General features: G+C 37.7%; 1 protein-coding gene across 1 annotated transcript in view; it reads right to left on the minus strand.

The window, feature by feature from the left end:
• xrn2 (5'-3' exoribonuclease 2) overlaps positions 1-13,509 on the minus strand; it is a 39,597-nt gene that overhangs the window by 1,585 nt on the left and 24,503 nt on the right. The window contains exons 14-15 of the mRNA XM_048601002.1: positions 13,223-13,267; positions 8,892-9,038 (exon numbers count right to left, since the gene is read on the minus strand). Of these exons, the coding sequence (XP_048456959.1) occupies positions 8,892-9,038; positions 13,223-13,267 (192 nt within the window). The remainder of the gene's footprint in view (positions 1-8,891; positions 9,039-13,222; positions 13,268-13,509) is intronic.

A 13,509-nucleotide genomic window follows, 5' to 3' on the forward strand; every position in this document is an offset into this window, starting at 1 on the left:
TTATCTCAGATTCTCCAGCATCTGCAGTTCCTACTATCTCTAGAACTGTAAGAAAGTTGGGACATAATCAGCTGCAGGAGAAACGGAGCTTCAGGAAATGAGAACACTAGATTCATCATGTCAAGGGCTGTGGCACAGGGATAGAGGTTCCTACTGGGGCCTGGGCTGTGTGCAGTTGTTAGCCCCAAAGTCAAATGCTCCTCATTTCACAGTTCTCAAGTGCTCTAGACTCAGTCTGGAATCAAATGATCCAGAAAGGCGCTCAGCAACAAAAAGTCAAAGCTAGTGGGTACAATCCATCATGTTAAGATAAATATACAGTCTTGGGTAAAGTGGATCAAAGGATTTCATCTTGATGAACACAATGCACAAGTTTATTGAACCTCTCTAGGATTAGGAATATTGCACAGGAAATCAGATTTTGTGAAATTTATTTCATAAATAAATGAATGGCGATATGACCGAATTCATTTACAATCCAAATCCAACTTCCAAGTTGTTTATATACTACATCAAAAATATATCAGAAATGACAACCACACTCCTTAGACCGCATAACATCATGATTGTGCACAAACCTACATCAACACCGCATCAAATGCTATCAAAGACTAAAGACCCCATACAGACAGGGAACAGGACTAACATCATATACAGAATCCCATGCAGTGAGTGCAATAAACATTACAGTGGACAAACCTGGAGGAAACTGACAACCAGGATACACGAACACCAGTTGGCAGTAAAAAGACACGACTAATATTCAACTTGTCTCGATACACAATGAGGGCCATCAGTTCAACTGGGACAAAGTGACTATAGTGGGACAAGCGAACAACAGACATGCAAGGAAATTTCTGGAAGCCTGGTTCTCAACATGGGACTCCATTAACAAACACATAGAAACAGACCCCATATACAGACCACTGCTAAAAAACAGAACAGAAGAAGTGACAAGACTCACCACACCAGAGTATCATATAAATTCAGAACAGAAGAGAACACCAACGCTTCGGTTAGAGGTTGCACTGATGATGTTGCCTAGAATGGTAATGAAACATCTGCATGCCACGGAACAACTGTATCCACTATGCAAGCTACAAATTTTTGCTAAGACCTTAAATAAAACTCCCCTGTTATTTTGCAATTGCAGCTATCAACCTCAAAGCCTAATCCCTTGTGTTAGGAAAGGGAAGTTAATATTCCCGGAGAGGGAGGGGAGGAGAGCGAGTGAGAGCACATGACAGTGCGTGCAAGAGCAAATATGCAACCTCTGGGAGGAGACAAATATTTCCCCAAAGGTGCAAATGCATTCAATTGGTAAAGTGAAATGTACTTGTTAATTGAACTAAACAGGTATCTCACAACTGAACAAAAACAAAGTTGCTGGAAAAGCTCAGCAGGTGTGGCAGCATCTGTGAAGGAGAAAACACAGAGTTAACTTTCCGGGTCCGGTGACCCTTCCTCAGTACCGAGCTGAATGCCAGTTGGTTGAATTTTATAATGCGAGCGGCATATGGGCAGGAAATGGTGCTCAGATTGGATGCTAGTTACTAGCATGAATAAAATTTCAAGGGAAGATTCTTTACTAGTAACAAGTATAAGTAAAAACCATGAAATTTTGGTAGAAAATTCATTTGTTGCTTAACTACCTGACTGCTCATTTTAAATCAGATTACTGAAATAAATTTACGCTTCAAGTAATTACAGATTATCAATGATTAAATCTTCAAAGTAACAGGGATCCTTGCTGGAAGGTAGGGGAGTTTCCTAATTTCAGACACACTATCTTACACATGAAGTACTGCAAGGTCAGGTGGTGGACAGTGAGGTGCGAGACCTCTACTCTCACAAATGAGATTGCCAGATTAGTATGAAACAAAGTATAATATTAGGAAACAAGCCTGCTTAAGGGGACTGGATTGAATCTTCCTAAATTCATCTGCCCTTCGCAGCCTCAAAGAAAAAAAAATTAACCCCATTGGTCTCGAACTGAATTAAAATCTTAAAAGTGAACCACCCACTCCCAAGCTTTCAAAAACTGAGCATGACACCAGCAACTCGGTTGTTTAATCAGGACTCAGCATTCAAAACTAATCTTCTCCATTATTTTCGAAACAACTAAAAACCACTTTCAAGGAGTCCTGAATAAAATCCACATTACAATACATGTACCAAGCTAGGTCAGGCCACCACATAAAATCTGTTTCCATATTAAGCAGGTGAAATAATGGCGTTCTCATGTTTCATATTTTTGTTTTGATTTTGAAATGTGTAAAATCAACTGGCACAGGCTAATACTGAAGAAATTTCATATCAACACCCAGACTCTTGGCCTCACGAAGCATCGATTAAAGATTTCAAGTTGTACAAAACTCCTTCATCAATCTCTGTTGTAACTCAAATGGAAAGAGGGCAGCAACAATTGAGCCCCATTATTCTACAAGCTGTTATAAGTATGTAAATCACCAATTAAACCACTATGATGAAAACAACAATTGCTGGAGATCACAGCGGGTCAGGCAGTATCCATGGAGAGCACTAACTAACATTTTCAGTCTAGATGACTACATTAGAGCTGAAGTAAAACGTGGAGGGGACAGCATTTATGCTATAGTTTGGAGGGACGGGGGGATAGTGGGAGTAGGGCGCTGGTGGAGAAAAGGTATTAATAGTTCAGATCAATTGATCGGAATGAGCGAATGGCAGAACAATGGTGTGTTGCCTGCCAGACTTGAAAGGACAGTGGAGACAACAAGGTGCAGAGCTGGATGAATACAGCAGGCCAAGCAGAATCATAGGAGCGATGCTGCTTGGCCTGCTGTGTTCATCCAGCTCTGCACCTTGTCGTCTCGGATTCTCCAGCATCTGCAGTTCCTACTACCTCTTGAAAGAACAGTAACTGGGATGGGGGGGAGGGGAGGACATGAAAAGAAAAGGAAGAAATGGTTCACAATTTAAAGGTGATGAATTCAATATTAAGTCTAGAAGGCTACCCCCACACCAGTCCTCACCCAAACTACAGCATAAATGCTGACTCCTCCACACATCACTTCAGCTTTGATGAAGGGTCATCTAGACTCGCAACATTAGCTTGTTCTCTCTGTGGATGCTGTCTGACCCGCTGTGATCTCCAGCATTTGTTGTTTTCGGTACAGATTCCAACATGGGCAATAATTGGTTCCTACGAACCACTATGACATTCAACTTATCTGACTTCAATTGCTTTCTATGACTAAAATAATTCACATCAGGTTTCAATCACAAGAAAATACTGCAATTGGTAGGAACAAGGCCAAAAAAGTACTAATTGCTATGCAATTTAATCTATACTCCTTTAAAACCTCAAACGCACATACATAAATACAACAGAAAAAAAAAGTTTTGTATAAATTCTGAGAATAGTAAAACAGACACAGAAAAACAAACTCTAAAGTTCATGAGTCCAAGTATAAGAAAAGTTGTCTTTCGCAGATTTTTGACTTTTTAAAGCGATGATTCAATAACTTACTGGGTTGGCCTAGGTCCTGTCTTGTGCTAGAATTGACTTCTTTCAGCTTCCTCAAGTATTGTCTTTTTCACTCACAGAGAATGAGCTGAGAGACATTTCTTCATTGCAGCCACCCAACAGGTCTGTGAAAACTGCAGCTTAAAAAACAAATCCATCTGCCATGACAAAGCAGTTTTTCTCCTTAACTCAAAAACTCCTGATGGAGACCCATACTGTCAAGTATCAAATTCATTGCTCTGAAAGTAACAAGCAGCCAAAACATACACCGCACAATGCCACTTGACTGTGAATTTGAAAGAGGATTTACTTTTTAAGCTAGATAACTGTGCTCAACTTCCATTTTCCAGTGTATAGCCCAAAAATAAAAATACGGCTCCTAGACTCTTAACTTGAGAGGGTGAGCATACGGAATTTATTCTGCAGCTTTGTATCCTTTGAATCAGGTACCTATATGATATCCTACCACAGACGTTATACATGAAAATCTACAATCAAGGCCAGTCTCCAATTATGCAGCCAACTTCTCTGGCAGAAGTTTAGACTGATTTCAGGAAGAAAAGCAATACAATTAATAAGGTGGGAGTTAAAAAAGGACACTTGGTTCATCAAGTTTGCTTGATCTATTATATGCACCACAACATTTTTACCTCTGCTATTTTGTTGAAGTTCACTTCTGTTTATTTAATGTACGATCAAAAATGATATGATATTTTCTTTTTAAATGCTTCAATCATTTATATGGATAGATGCAAACACCAGACCAAAATGGTACAGACTTAAGGAATAATCAGGAAATGGGCCTGAAAACTTATAACAAGCTTCATTCTGATCTAAAAATTAGTACAATAATTATTACAACATATTCTTCTTCAACCTCAAATCTCATAATCTTAGGGTCCATGGCAACCTCAAACCTGTTTGTAGTACATACTAATGCAACACGTTTCCCACTAGACTGAAGCATTAATATTTAAAAATGCCAGGGGTGAAATGAAAAACAAATCAAACGTACTGAGTTATCAGTCTTTTGAGGAGCCATACAAAGTGTTTTCTGATAGACAGCATCTACTTATCTACTAATGACTGGAATTCTTCTGGAAACAACAAAAATTCATGTACTATTCATCTCTCAGAAAGCTATGGTAGCCTATCTCAATTACATTCAACAGTCTTTTTCACCAAGGATGTCAAGCTAACACAGTTATAACATTCTTTAACCAGTCTTTTGTAAACTGGAAAATATTAGTCAATAGCATGGTACTCAATAGTTTAAAAATTACTTCACCCTAACTTCTTTGCATTGTCAATTTTTTGCTGCTTATACACAAGAACTCAATTTTCCATTATGGCTTTACCACTGACTGTTATTTTCTCCATACAATCAGATGTATCCAGGACAATGCCAACAACTTCTATTTATATAGTGCTTCTCAAGTAATGCAAAATCCCAAGGTATTCATAGAGACATTGTGTCATACAGTATGGAAGTCGACACTTCGTTCCAACGCATCCATGCCAACCAAGTTTCCCAAACTGAACTAGTCCCACTTGCCTGTGTTTGCCCCATATCCCTCTAAACCTTTCCTACTCATATACCTACCTAAATGTCTTTTAAATGTTGTACCGGCATCTACCATTTCCTCTGGCAATTCATTCCACATATGAACCATCCTCTGTGTGAAAAAGCTGCCCCTCAAGTCCCTATGAAATCTTTTTCCTCTTACCTTAAAAATATGCCCCGAGATTTGAACTGCCAGTCCTAAGGAAAATACCTTGGCTATTCGCCTTATCTATGCCACTCATGACTTAAAAAATCTCTGTAAAGGTCACCCTCAACCTCGTACGCTCCAGTGAGAAAAGTCTCAGCCTTCCAGCCTCTCCTTATAACTCAAACCTTCCAGTCCCAGCAACATCCTGGTAATTCTTTCTTGAACCCTCTCCAATTTAGTATCCTTCCAAATGAGACCAGTACACACTTCTTCAAAAGTGGCCTCATCAATATCCTGCACAACCTCAACATGACATCCCAACTCCTACACAAAATTGTTTGAGCAATGTAGGCAAGCATACTAAATGCCTTCTTAACCACCCTACCTACCTGCAACGCAAATTCTAAACAACTATGTACCTGAACTCCTAAGTCTTTCTGTTCAACAAGACTACCTATATGACAGTTTATATTACAGCAGATGAACAAAAACTTGAAGAGAGAGATGTTCTATTGACTATCTTAAAAAACAAAAATGAGATACAGAGGAAGCGTGGTTTAGGGAGGGAATTTCAAAGTCTATCTACTTTGGAATCTAATTCAAAAGTATTAAACCATCTAACATTTAAAGCATTTCCCCCGGCTTTTCTAGGAAATGTCAATTTCTCATAGCTACAATTTGCTGAGCAAACAACCGTTTCTGAATTTGCAAACTACATATTTTAGCGTGGTCAACGACGTCATCCCCAGCTGGCTGACAGGAATATATACAGGCTCGGTCAAATGCTCACAATTCCTTCTCCTGGCTAGTCAGGTACGCCAAATCTCTCAACCTTTTTTGCACCGGAAAACATGCCATGCTTTGCAACAGATGATCTATCTACATCAATTAAGCCAAAATCACATTAAAGACATCAATATTACCATACCAGAGGCAGGTGTCACAACTAATTATAACATTTCCAGACATTTATAGTTAGTTTTTACACAGTGAAAAGGCAGTATAACAAACTCTGAATTCACAGCAATTTCAACACCGCCACTTATCAAATTTCCATGTTGATAGAATACCTCTAATCAATTTCATTCTCCTGTTAAAAAAAAAACCACATTCGAAGTACATTCATGCTCTTTTCCTGACATTCCAAGACTTTTGTTGATATGAATGAAGCAGTTTAAAGAAACGACAGTCACAAATTACAAGTCTACATGATGTCTCTTAAAGCATTTTCCAAGGAGTTTTTATTTTGGGGGGGGTGGGGTTTGGTGAAGGAGAGGTATTGAATGAGAAAGTGAGTGGGAAGAAAGGAATACTTGATACAGAATCATCCCCTCCGCCTAGCCTTTCAAATTCCTTCAAATACAAAGCTCTTCATCCATAGCAGTTTATTTTTTCCAAAATCAATTTCGATCAAATAATCTTGTGATGCATTAGCTCAAAGTACGCAATGTACCTTTAGGGGAAAGACGTATTCTGTCTTTCTGCCAGAAGTAACTTTTAAACATCAACAAACAGAAGAAAATCCAGATTTGACATTTAAATGATCATATAGGTTTTAATCAGAAAACTGAAGGATTCCAACATGCATGTTTTAACAGTTCTGAAATCTATGCTCAACTCCAAATGAAGTGTCAAATGCAAGACGCTCAAGGCAACATTTTTGAACTCCAAATTTGGATTCATAAATGGTGTGGCACCAGCATCTATAATGGTGCATCAATAAACCTACAATATAAACGGAGCCAGGTTTTGTAACAAGATAACACAGGTATACTTATTGCTAGAAATTCAGATGCTACAGTAATATCTGTGGTTATTTTGTGCACAAATAACCACAACTAGAATATGAATAGACTTGAAAGGCGAAGTTGAAGTTAATACATTTGCAAATCACAAAACTATTTTAAATACCAAATTACAGAACAACCACATACAAACGAACAGCAGCCAAGGTATTTGGCCTACATAAATAAGCAGAAGTTATTTGCAAATCTTCAAACTCTCACAAAGACACAAAACGAAACCTAATCAATGAACTTCTTTAACTGAAGATTGTGGGCCAGGAGAGCATAATCAGACCGACAATGTACAACTACACTTTTTTCTGAGATAGCACAACTTTTAGACTAAAAATCAGTTATCAAATTGAAGAAACCAGAAGTCTTGTATCAGCCTGCATCACAAGAAGAATACAAACCACCAAGCATTGACATTGAGGGAATTTGAGCTGGATGTCATCAGCAATTTTCCACTTTAGGGAGTTACCTCATTTGATGCCACATAGAGCAGATAGGAGACAACAGACCTTCAAAAGCAAACAATGCATCCAGAAGACTCAATAAATCGCGCAGTTTCAGTGCATAGAACAAACTCAGTATACAAAAGTCACAGCCTTTATCATCATGTTCTACATTGCAGAGTCATTGGTTCTGTGGTATTGTCATTTACATCCCCTAGATTGTTTCCATTACCACTGCCTCTGCCACATCCTCAAGATCTACTAATAGGGCTAATTCACAAACACTATAGTCTCGGAAACAGCTTACATCAGCATCAAGGATATCCTTCTGTGTTGGGTGGGTCACATTTATTGCCCAAATTGGGTTGTACGAATTGAACATTGGTAAATGGAACAGAGGGACTCCGTGCAAACTTTTTAAAAGACACCCTAAGACCCATTTGTGTGCTAAATCAATTGTCACCAGTGGGAACGGTGTGCACCATACAACATGATTCCAGAAAAGTCTATATCAGGAGAGTCAGAAACATCTTTGAGACTGAGCAAAAAGCCAGCATGAACGAGAAAAGGATAAGAATAGATCTAATTACCCAACTTCAACTATGGCAGAACCAACCAACCACAGATAGGTCTCATTAGCCCACTGATGGGCCTGCAACTGATAAAACAGTCTTCTTCAAATTTCATGTGGGGAGAAATGCCAGAAAATTTCTATGATATGGTCAAAGTAAAAGATATACCAGAAGGAAATAATCAGAACCTCTCATAGCCAGACATCTTACTGGGTGAGAGATAAAAATGAAAAGGAATTTGTTGCTGTAAAGCTAGTGGTTTAAACTAACAAAATTATTAAATAGAAAAATTATGAGTCGAGGATTCATACTCTGTTCAGATTCCTCTCCCCAGGTTTAGAATAACCTTGCCGTACAGCCTTCAAACAGCCCTATAAAGTTTTTCTTACAAGCTATGGAATGAAATAAATGTATGGAGATAACGTGCAGCTGGAGGAAGTGGCCTTCAATGAGAATGCTGTATAAAGGGCCATGTGGAACAATTTTAAAAAATTGCAGACACACTTAAAATTTGAGATCAGCAAACAATAATAGCCTATTCTATGGTTGTTCAAAAGGATGCTCCCAGAAGCTTGTAAAGGAACTTTTATAATTAAAATCTAAATGCTGGTGATGAGGGTACAATCTCTTATAAAACATAGCACTGCTTTGAGTTTTAGGAACAAAAGCAAAAACATTTTCACAACATCATATTTAAACGAAGCAGCTTTGAAAACCATACAAGAACTGCAGCATCTTAGAACATGATCGTAAATGTGATCTTTTGATTCAACAGTTTTATCATTTGTTAATAAAGAGACATATATTTATATCTGGTCATAATCACATCTTTTGGCACCTAAAACCTACCACTGTCTCACCTTATTTTGTTGATCTCTACCTTGTACTCTCATTTCATAAGCGGTTTGCCTTGCATTCTGCAGGGGCTGTGGTTTGCCTCCACCATTCCGTTGGCCCAGAGGTTGTGGAGCAAGTTGTCCACCAGGAACAAAAGATGCTGCTTCTGTCTAATGAAAGAACAAAGATGACAGAGTTGCAATGGTTAAAAAGTGAAAAGACTCTAATTTATGCAACAAACTACAAATCAAGAGGTGTCTCAAGATACTTCAAAAGGATACAACAGAAGGAAAAATAAAACAAACTATTTCCATAACAAATCAAGAGAAAAACTGATGCAAAATGTAAAAGTTTCATTTGAAAAAAAATCAGGTAAGCTTGCTATGGACAATTGTGTGGGACTTTGATTTATATAGACAATGGACAAATCAAATGGACAAGTAAAGCTCCATAACAGTTTCCTGGTACATATTGAGAAACTAACCAGGAATTAAGTGATTTTAGATTTAGTGTTCTGCAACAAGGCAGGTCTAATTATAAACCACAATTTAATATAATTCAAATCCAAGTTAAGTTTGAAAGCAACATGCTCCAACCCCAAAAGACTCCAAAACTTTAACACAGCCAATTACAATCGATGTAAAGGGAGAACTGGCTAACATTAACTGGGCAAGTAAACTAGAAGGCATGTCAGTAAAAAAACAGTGGGTGATACTTAAAGAAACAACTTGAAATGTTTAACAAATATACATGCCATTAAAAATAACAAACCCAGTATGATATATCCAAATTGTGGCTTCCAAGGGAAATTAAAGATAGTATTACATTTTCAAAATAGGCTTAAAATGTCAAAGAACTGTCATAAGATTAAGCACTAGGATACTTTAACAAACAGCACCAAAGTTATTTAAGAAAAGAAAGAATTGAAGGAACATTTCTATTTTAATTGGTCATGGGATGTGGGTGTTGCTGAGTAGGCTAGGATTTAATATCCACTCCTTAAATACCCTCCAGAAAGTGATGGTGAACAGCCTTCTCGAACTACTGCACTCTGTGGGCTGTACATATGCCCGCAGTGCTGTTAGGAAATGAGTCCCAATGGCGATGAAGGAACAGAATCCCAAAATGAAACTTGGCTTCATAGATCATATGCTTAATTGTTGCAGTTGGTTACCATGGTAGTCAGCCACTGAAACACATTCAAAGGACTAGATATTCTTAAACCACAGGAAGAACGTTTATCACACAAAAGAAAAAAAACTATGTAATTTAAGACTGTTAGAAAGATGCTGCAACAAACAAAGTTGCAACGTGTTCTCCAAAATCATCTTTTCACAGATACTCTTTTCCAGAGAAACTTCATTTCTATCTGAATTTACAGTGAGGAAAAACTGACCACTCCCAGTTTCTTTCCCTTGAACTGTACAGACAAATTTATGATTCTCAGTCCAGTGTCATGAACCCCTCTCAATTCTGATGGTCTAAACTTCCTCAATTCTAACAACTTAAAGACTTCTACGCAAGATCTCCCAGCTCAGAAGCTGCACAAACTCACAATACTTTGGCTTGGGCAACTGGTTCATCTAAACTAACAATTTCTCTCGCGAGAAGAAACCTTTCTCCTTTTTGAAATGTAATCTTGGTTCTCCTGAGCAGAGATCCTGAAACTTCTGTTCTGAAGACAAATATAAAGTAATAGCATTCCGGTCCATTGTAGATGCTGCATTAGAAGCATTCCATCCATAAACAGCAAAAGGGGTTCACTCAGGCATTTGACTGCAGTCAGCTTTCTTGGTATTGATACATGTAAATTACTGATCCAAAATACTTTCTGGCCAGTTTAAAAAAAAACAGAAATGAACCTCACCCATCTGCTTCTATTTTAAAAGCCAACTTTCATAATATACATTTCATCACAAAGTATGTGAAAAGGATGGGAATAATATAAGCGAGCATTGGTCCCATAGAGGCAGAGATAAGAGAAATTATCACAGGAAATGAGGAAAAGATGGGAATTAAGGAACAAATAAGAATGAGAAAAAGTATGAAGAGACTTAAGGGATTAAAAACTATCAACTCTCTGTGAACTAATGCCATACATACTGTGGTTCGAAGTAGTTGCAGAGATAATGGATGCACAATTAGGATTTTCCAAAACTGCCTGGATTTAATTATGGCTCCAACAGATTGTAAGTTAGCATATGTAATACCACCATTGAAGGTGGTGTTGATGTTGGCAGGGGGCGGTGGTGGTGGTCGAGAAGCAGGGGAAGCAGAGAAAGAAAAGGGGAACTCCAGGACATTTAGCCTGACTTGGCTTATCCGGAAAATACTATTAAAGAATGCTTAATCGTGCGCTGAAACAAAACAGTATAACCAAAAAGAGAAATAGTGTTTGAACCAATAAAAGGTAAATAAAGGGGAGTCAGTAAACGCAGTATACCTAGACTTCCAAAAGGTATTTCAAAAGGTGTCTCACAAAACATGAATAATAAAGATAATGGCTCCTTAGCTGAGATAATAATCAGCGTGGAAAGGGGAACTGTGAACAGAAAGGAAGCAGAGAGTAAGGACAAATAGACATTTTCAACTTGGCTACGAACAGTAGTCTCCAGAAAGATTAATGCTGGGGCGTTAGCAGTAATAGGACGAGAATAACCTATGCAGATTTTCACACAATACAATGTAGATGGAAATGCAAGCAATGAGAATGACAGAACCTGTAAAGGCGATCCAAACAGGTTAAGTGAATGAGCAACAAGGTGGTATATGGTAGTATAGAAAACTGAAGGGTTAACTCATTGAACTATTTATGTTTCTGAAGGGGATTGACAAGGTAAGAACTGGGGCACTATTTCTGCTGGCTCAGGAATGTAGACCATGACAGTAAAATCATTTTAGGACTTAGATTGAAATAAACTGTTCCACACAGAAGGTTGAGAATCTTGAATTGAACATCCACATGACTGAATTCTCTATTGTTCAGCATATTCAAGACAAACTCAAATTTAATTGATCTTTAAGGGGATTAAGGGGTATGGGAAGCAGATAGAAAAGTGATATTGAAGAAAATCGAGTTGAGTGTGACACAAGGCTTGAGAGGGATGGCATGGTCTACTCCCACTTCTTGTGTTTGTAATGGGCAGACAGATCGGACTAACACAGAATAATCAACTTTTCGGAGGCAAAGTTTGTCCCAGGGCCTCCATTTTCAGATTTAACCCAAATAAAATGAAATCAAAATTTGTGTTTCTAGATATTCTAGATTAACGGAGCAAATCTATATACTATGTTACTTCAACAAAAATTAACAAATTTTAAAAATGTATCTCTGCAAACTGAACTTTAGTTCTTTTACAGAGCTAATGTTCTGATTTTTTCCAACATGTTAATTTTGTCTTTTATATTACCATGGTACAAATAATTTCAGTTTGAAACTAGCATATTATAAAGTATAGTTTGTGATCCTGTGCCTACCAGACAAATAACTAGTGGAAGTACCAGCTCATCTGTTAACTGGCTCCTACCTGTTACTTTCCTTTCTCTTCTGAAAAAAAAAACACCCAGCGAATGAGCCAATTGTTCTTTTCCCATGATTTTGAGTTTAAAATTAATAATGCTGGGGGACAGGGGATATTTCCTAGGTTAATTGATGTTTAGTTTATTTTATATCGGAAAGTAGACCAAAATAAATTAAGTGAAATTTCTAGAGAAATGACTTTTGAAGGCATTTGCAGAAACGATTTATGAAACAATGGAAACTTGGGGCCTCACAGCCAGTCAATCGCAGCATCACTTTCAAATTACACCTCAGAAATGAAAACACTTCCATTTTTATACAAGTCCCAACATTTCTCTTGAACTGTACATTATCTTTTAGAAAACTGAAACAATTGAAGTATCAAACTTCTCAAAAGTAAAAGCAGAAACGATGCACGATAATATCCACATTACAGACGTGGACCCTGACCTCCTAACTGCATTTTCTTTTGCAGACCAATTCAAAAACAGACATTCAATAAAAATCTGAGAATTGCACTGGATCAACCTGACAAAAAGGCAGAAAAGGACAGTGGCTTTCTACGAGCAAGTGCAAGTTTGGCAATGTTAAGTGTCACTCTCACTTTTCCTCTCATATGAATTTAAACATCTGCTGAAAAAAATTCTACCAATTCAATTGTATGGTACAGAAGCAAGGTGATGAATTTTTGCTCTGATAAATAGAAAAAAATCAATTCACCTCCAGATAGATAGATTTGAATGAAAGTTTGTCCTCACATTAAATGAACAAAATACTGGACACTCCTACAACTGTTAAGATTCATCTCTATAACAGAATTAGGGAATGACTTACTTTCATCCTTTTGTTTTTTTCCTTTTGCCTTTTTCTAAATGACACCTGTGAAAGAAGTAGATGCCAATCGTCTTACTTGCATGTTTAAAAGATCATTTAAAAGCAGCTATTTACTGTAGCTTCATGGAGTACTGTTCCATAAGGGCTCACTCACTGTAACTATAACAATAGTGTGGAACATTTCCTGTAGTTTGACTCCACACTGTAATTAAAACACAAATACAAGCCTGAATTCAGGTGGAGAGCAGAGAGGAGCAAGACTCCCTTGAAATAGCAGTCTCAACTAA

Source organism: Rhincodon typus, chromosome 9 (assembly GCF_021869965.1).
Source record: "Rhincodon typus isolate 14 chromosome 9, sRhiTyp1.1, whole genome shotgun sequence".
Classification (NCBI taxonomy): Eukaryota; Metazoa; Chordata; class Chondrichthyes; order Orectolobiformes; family Rhincodontidae; genus Rhincodon; species Rhincodon typus.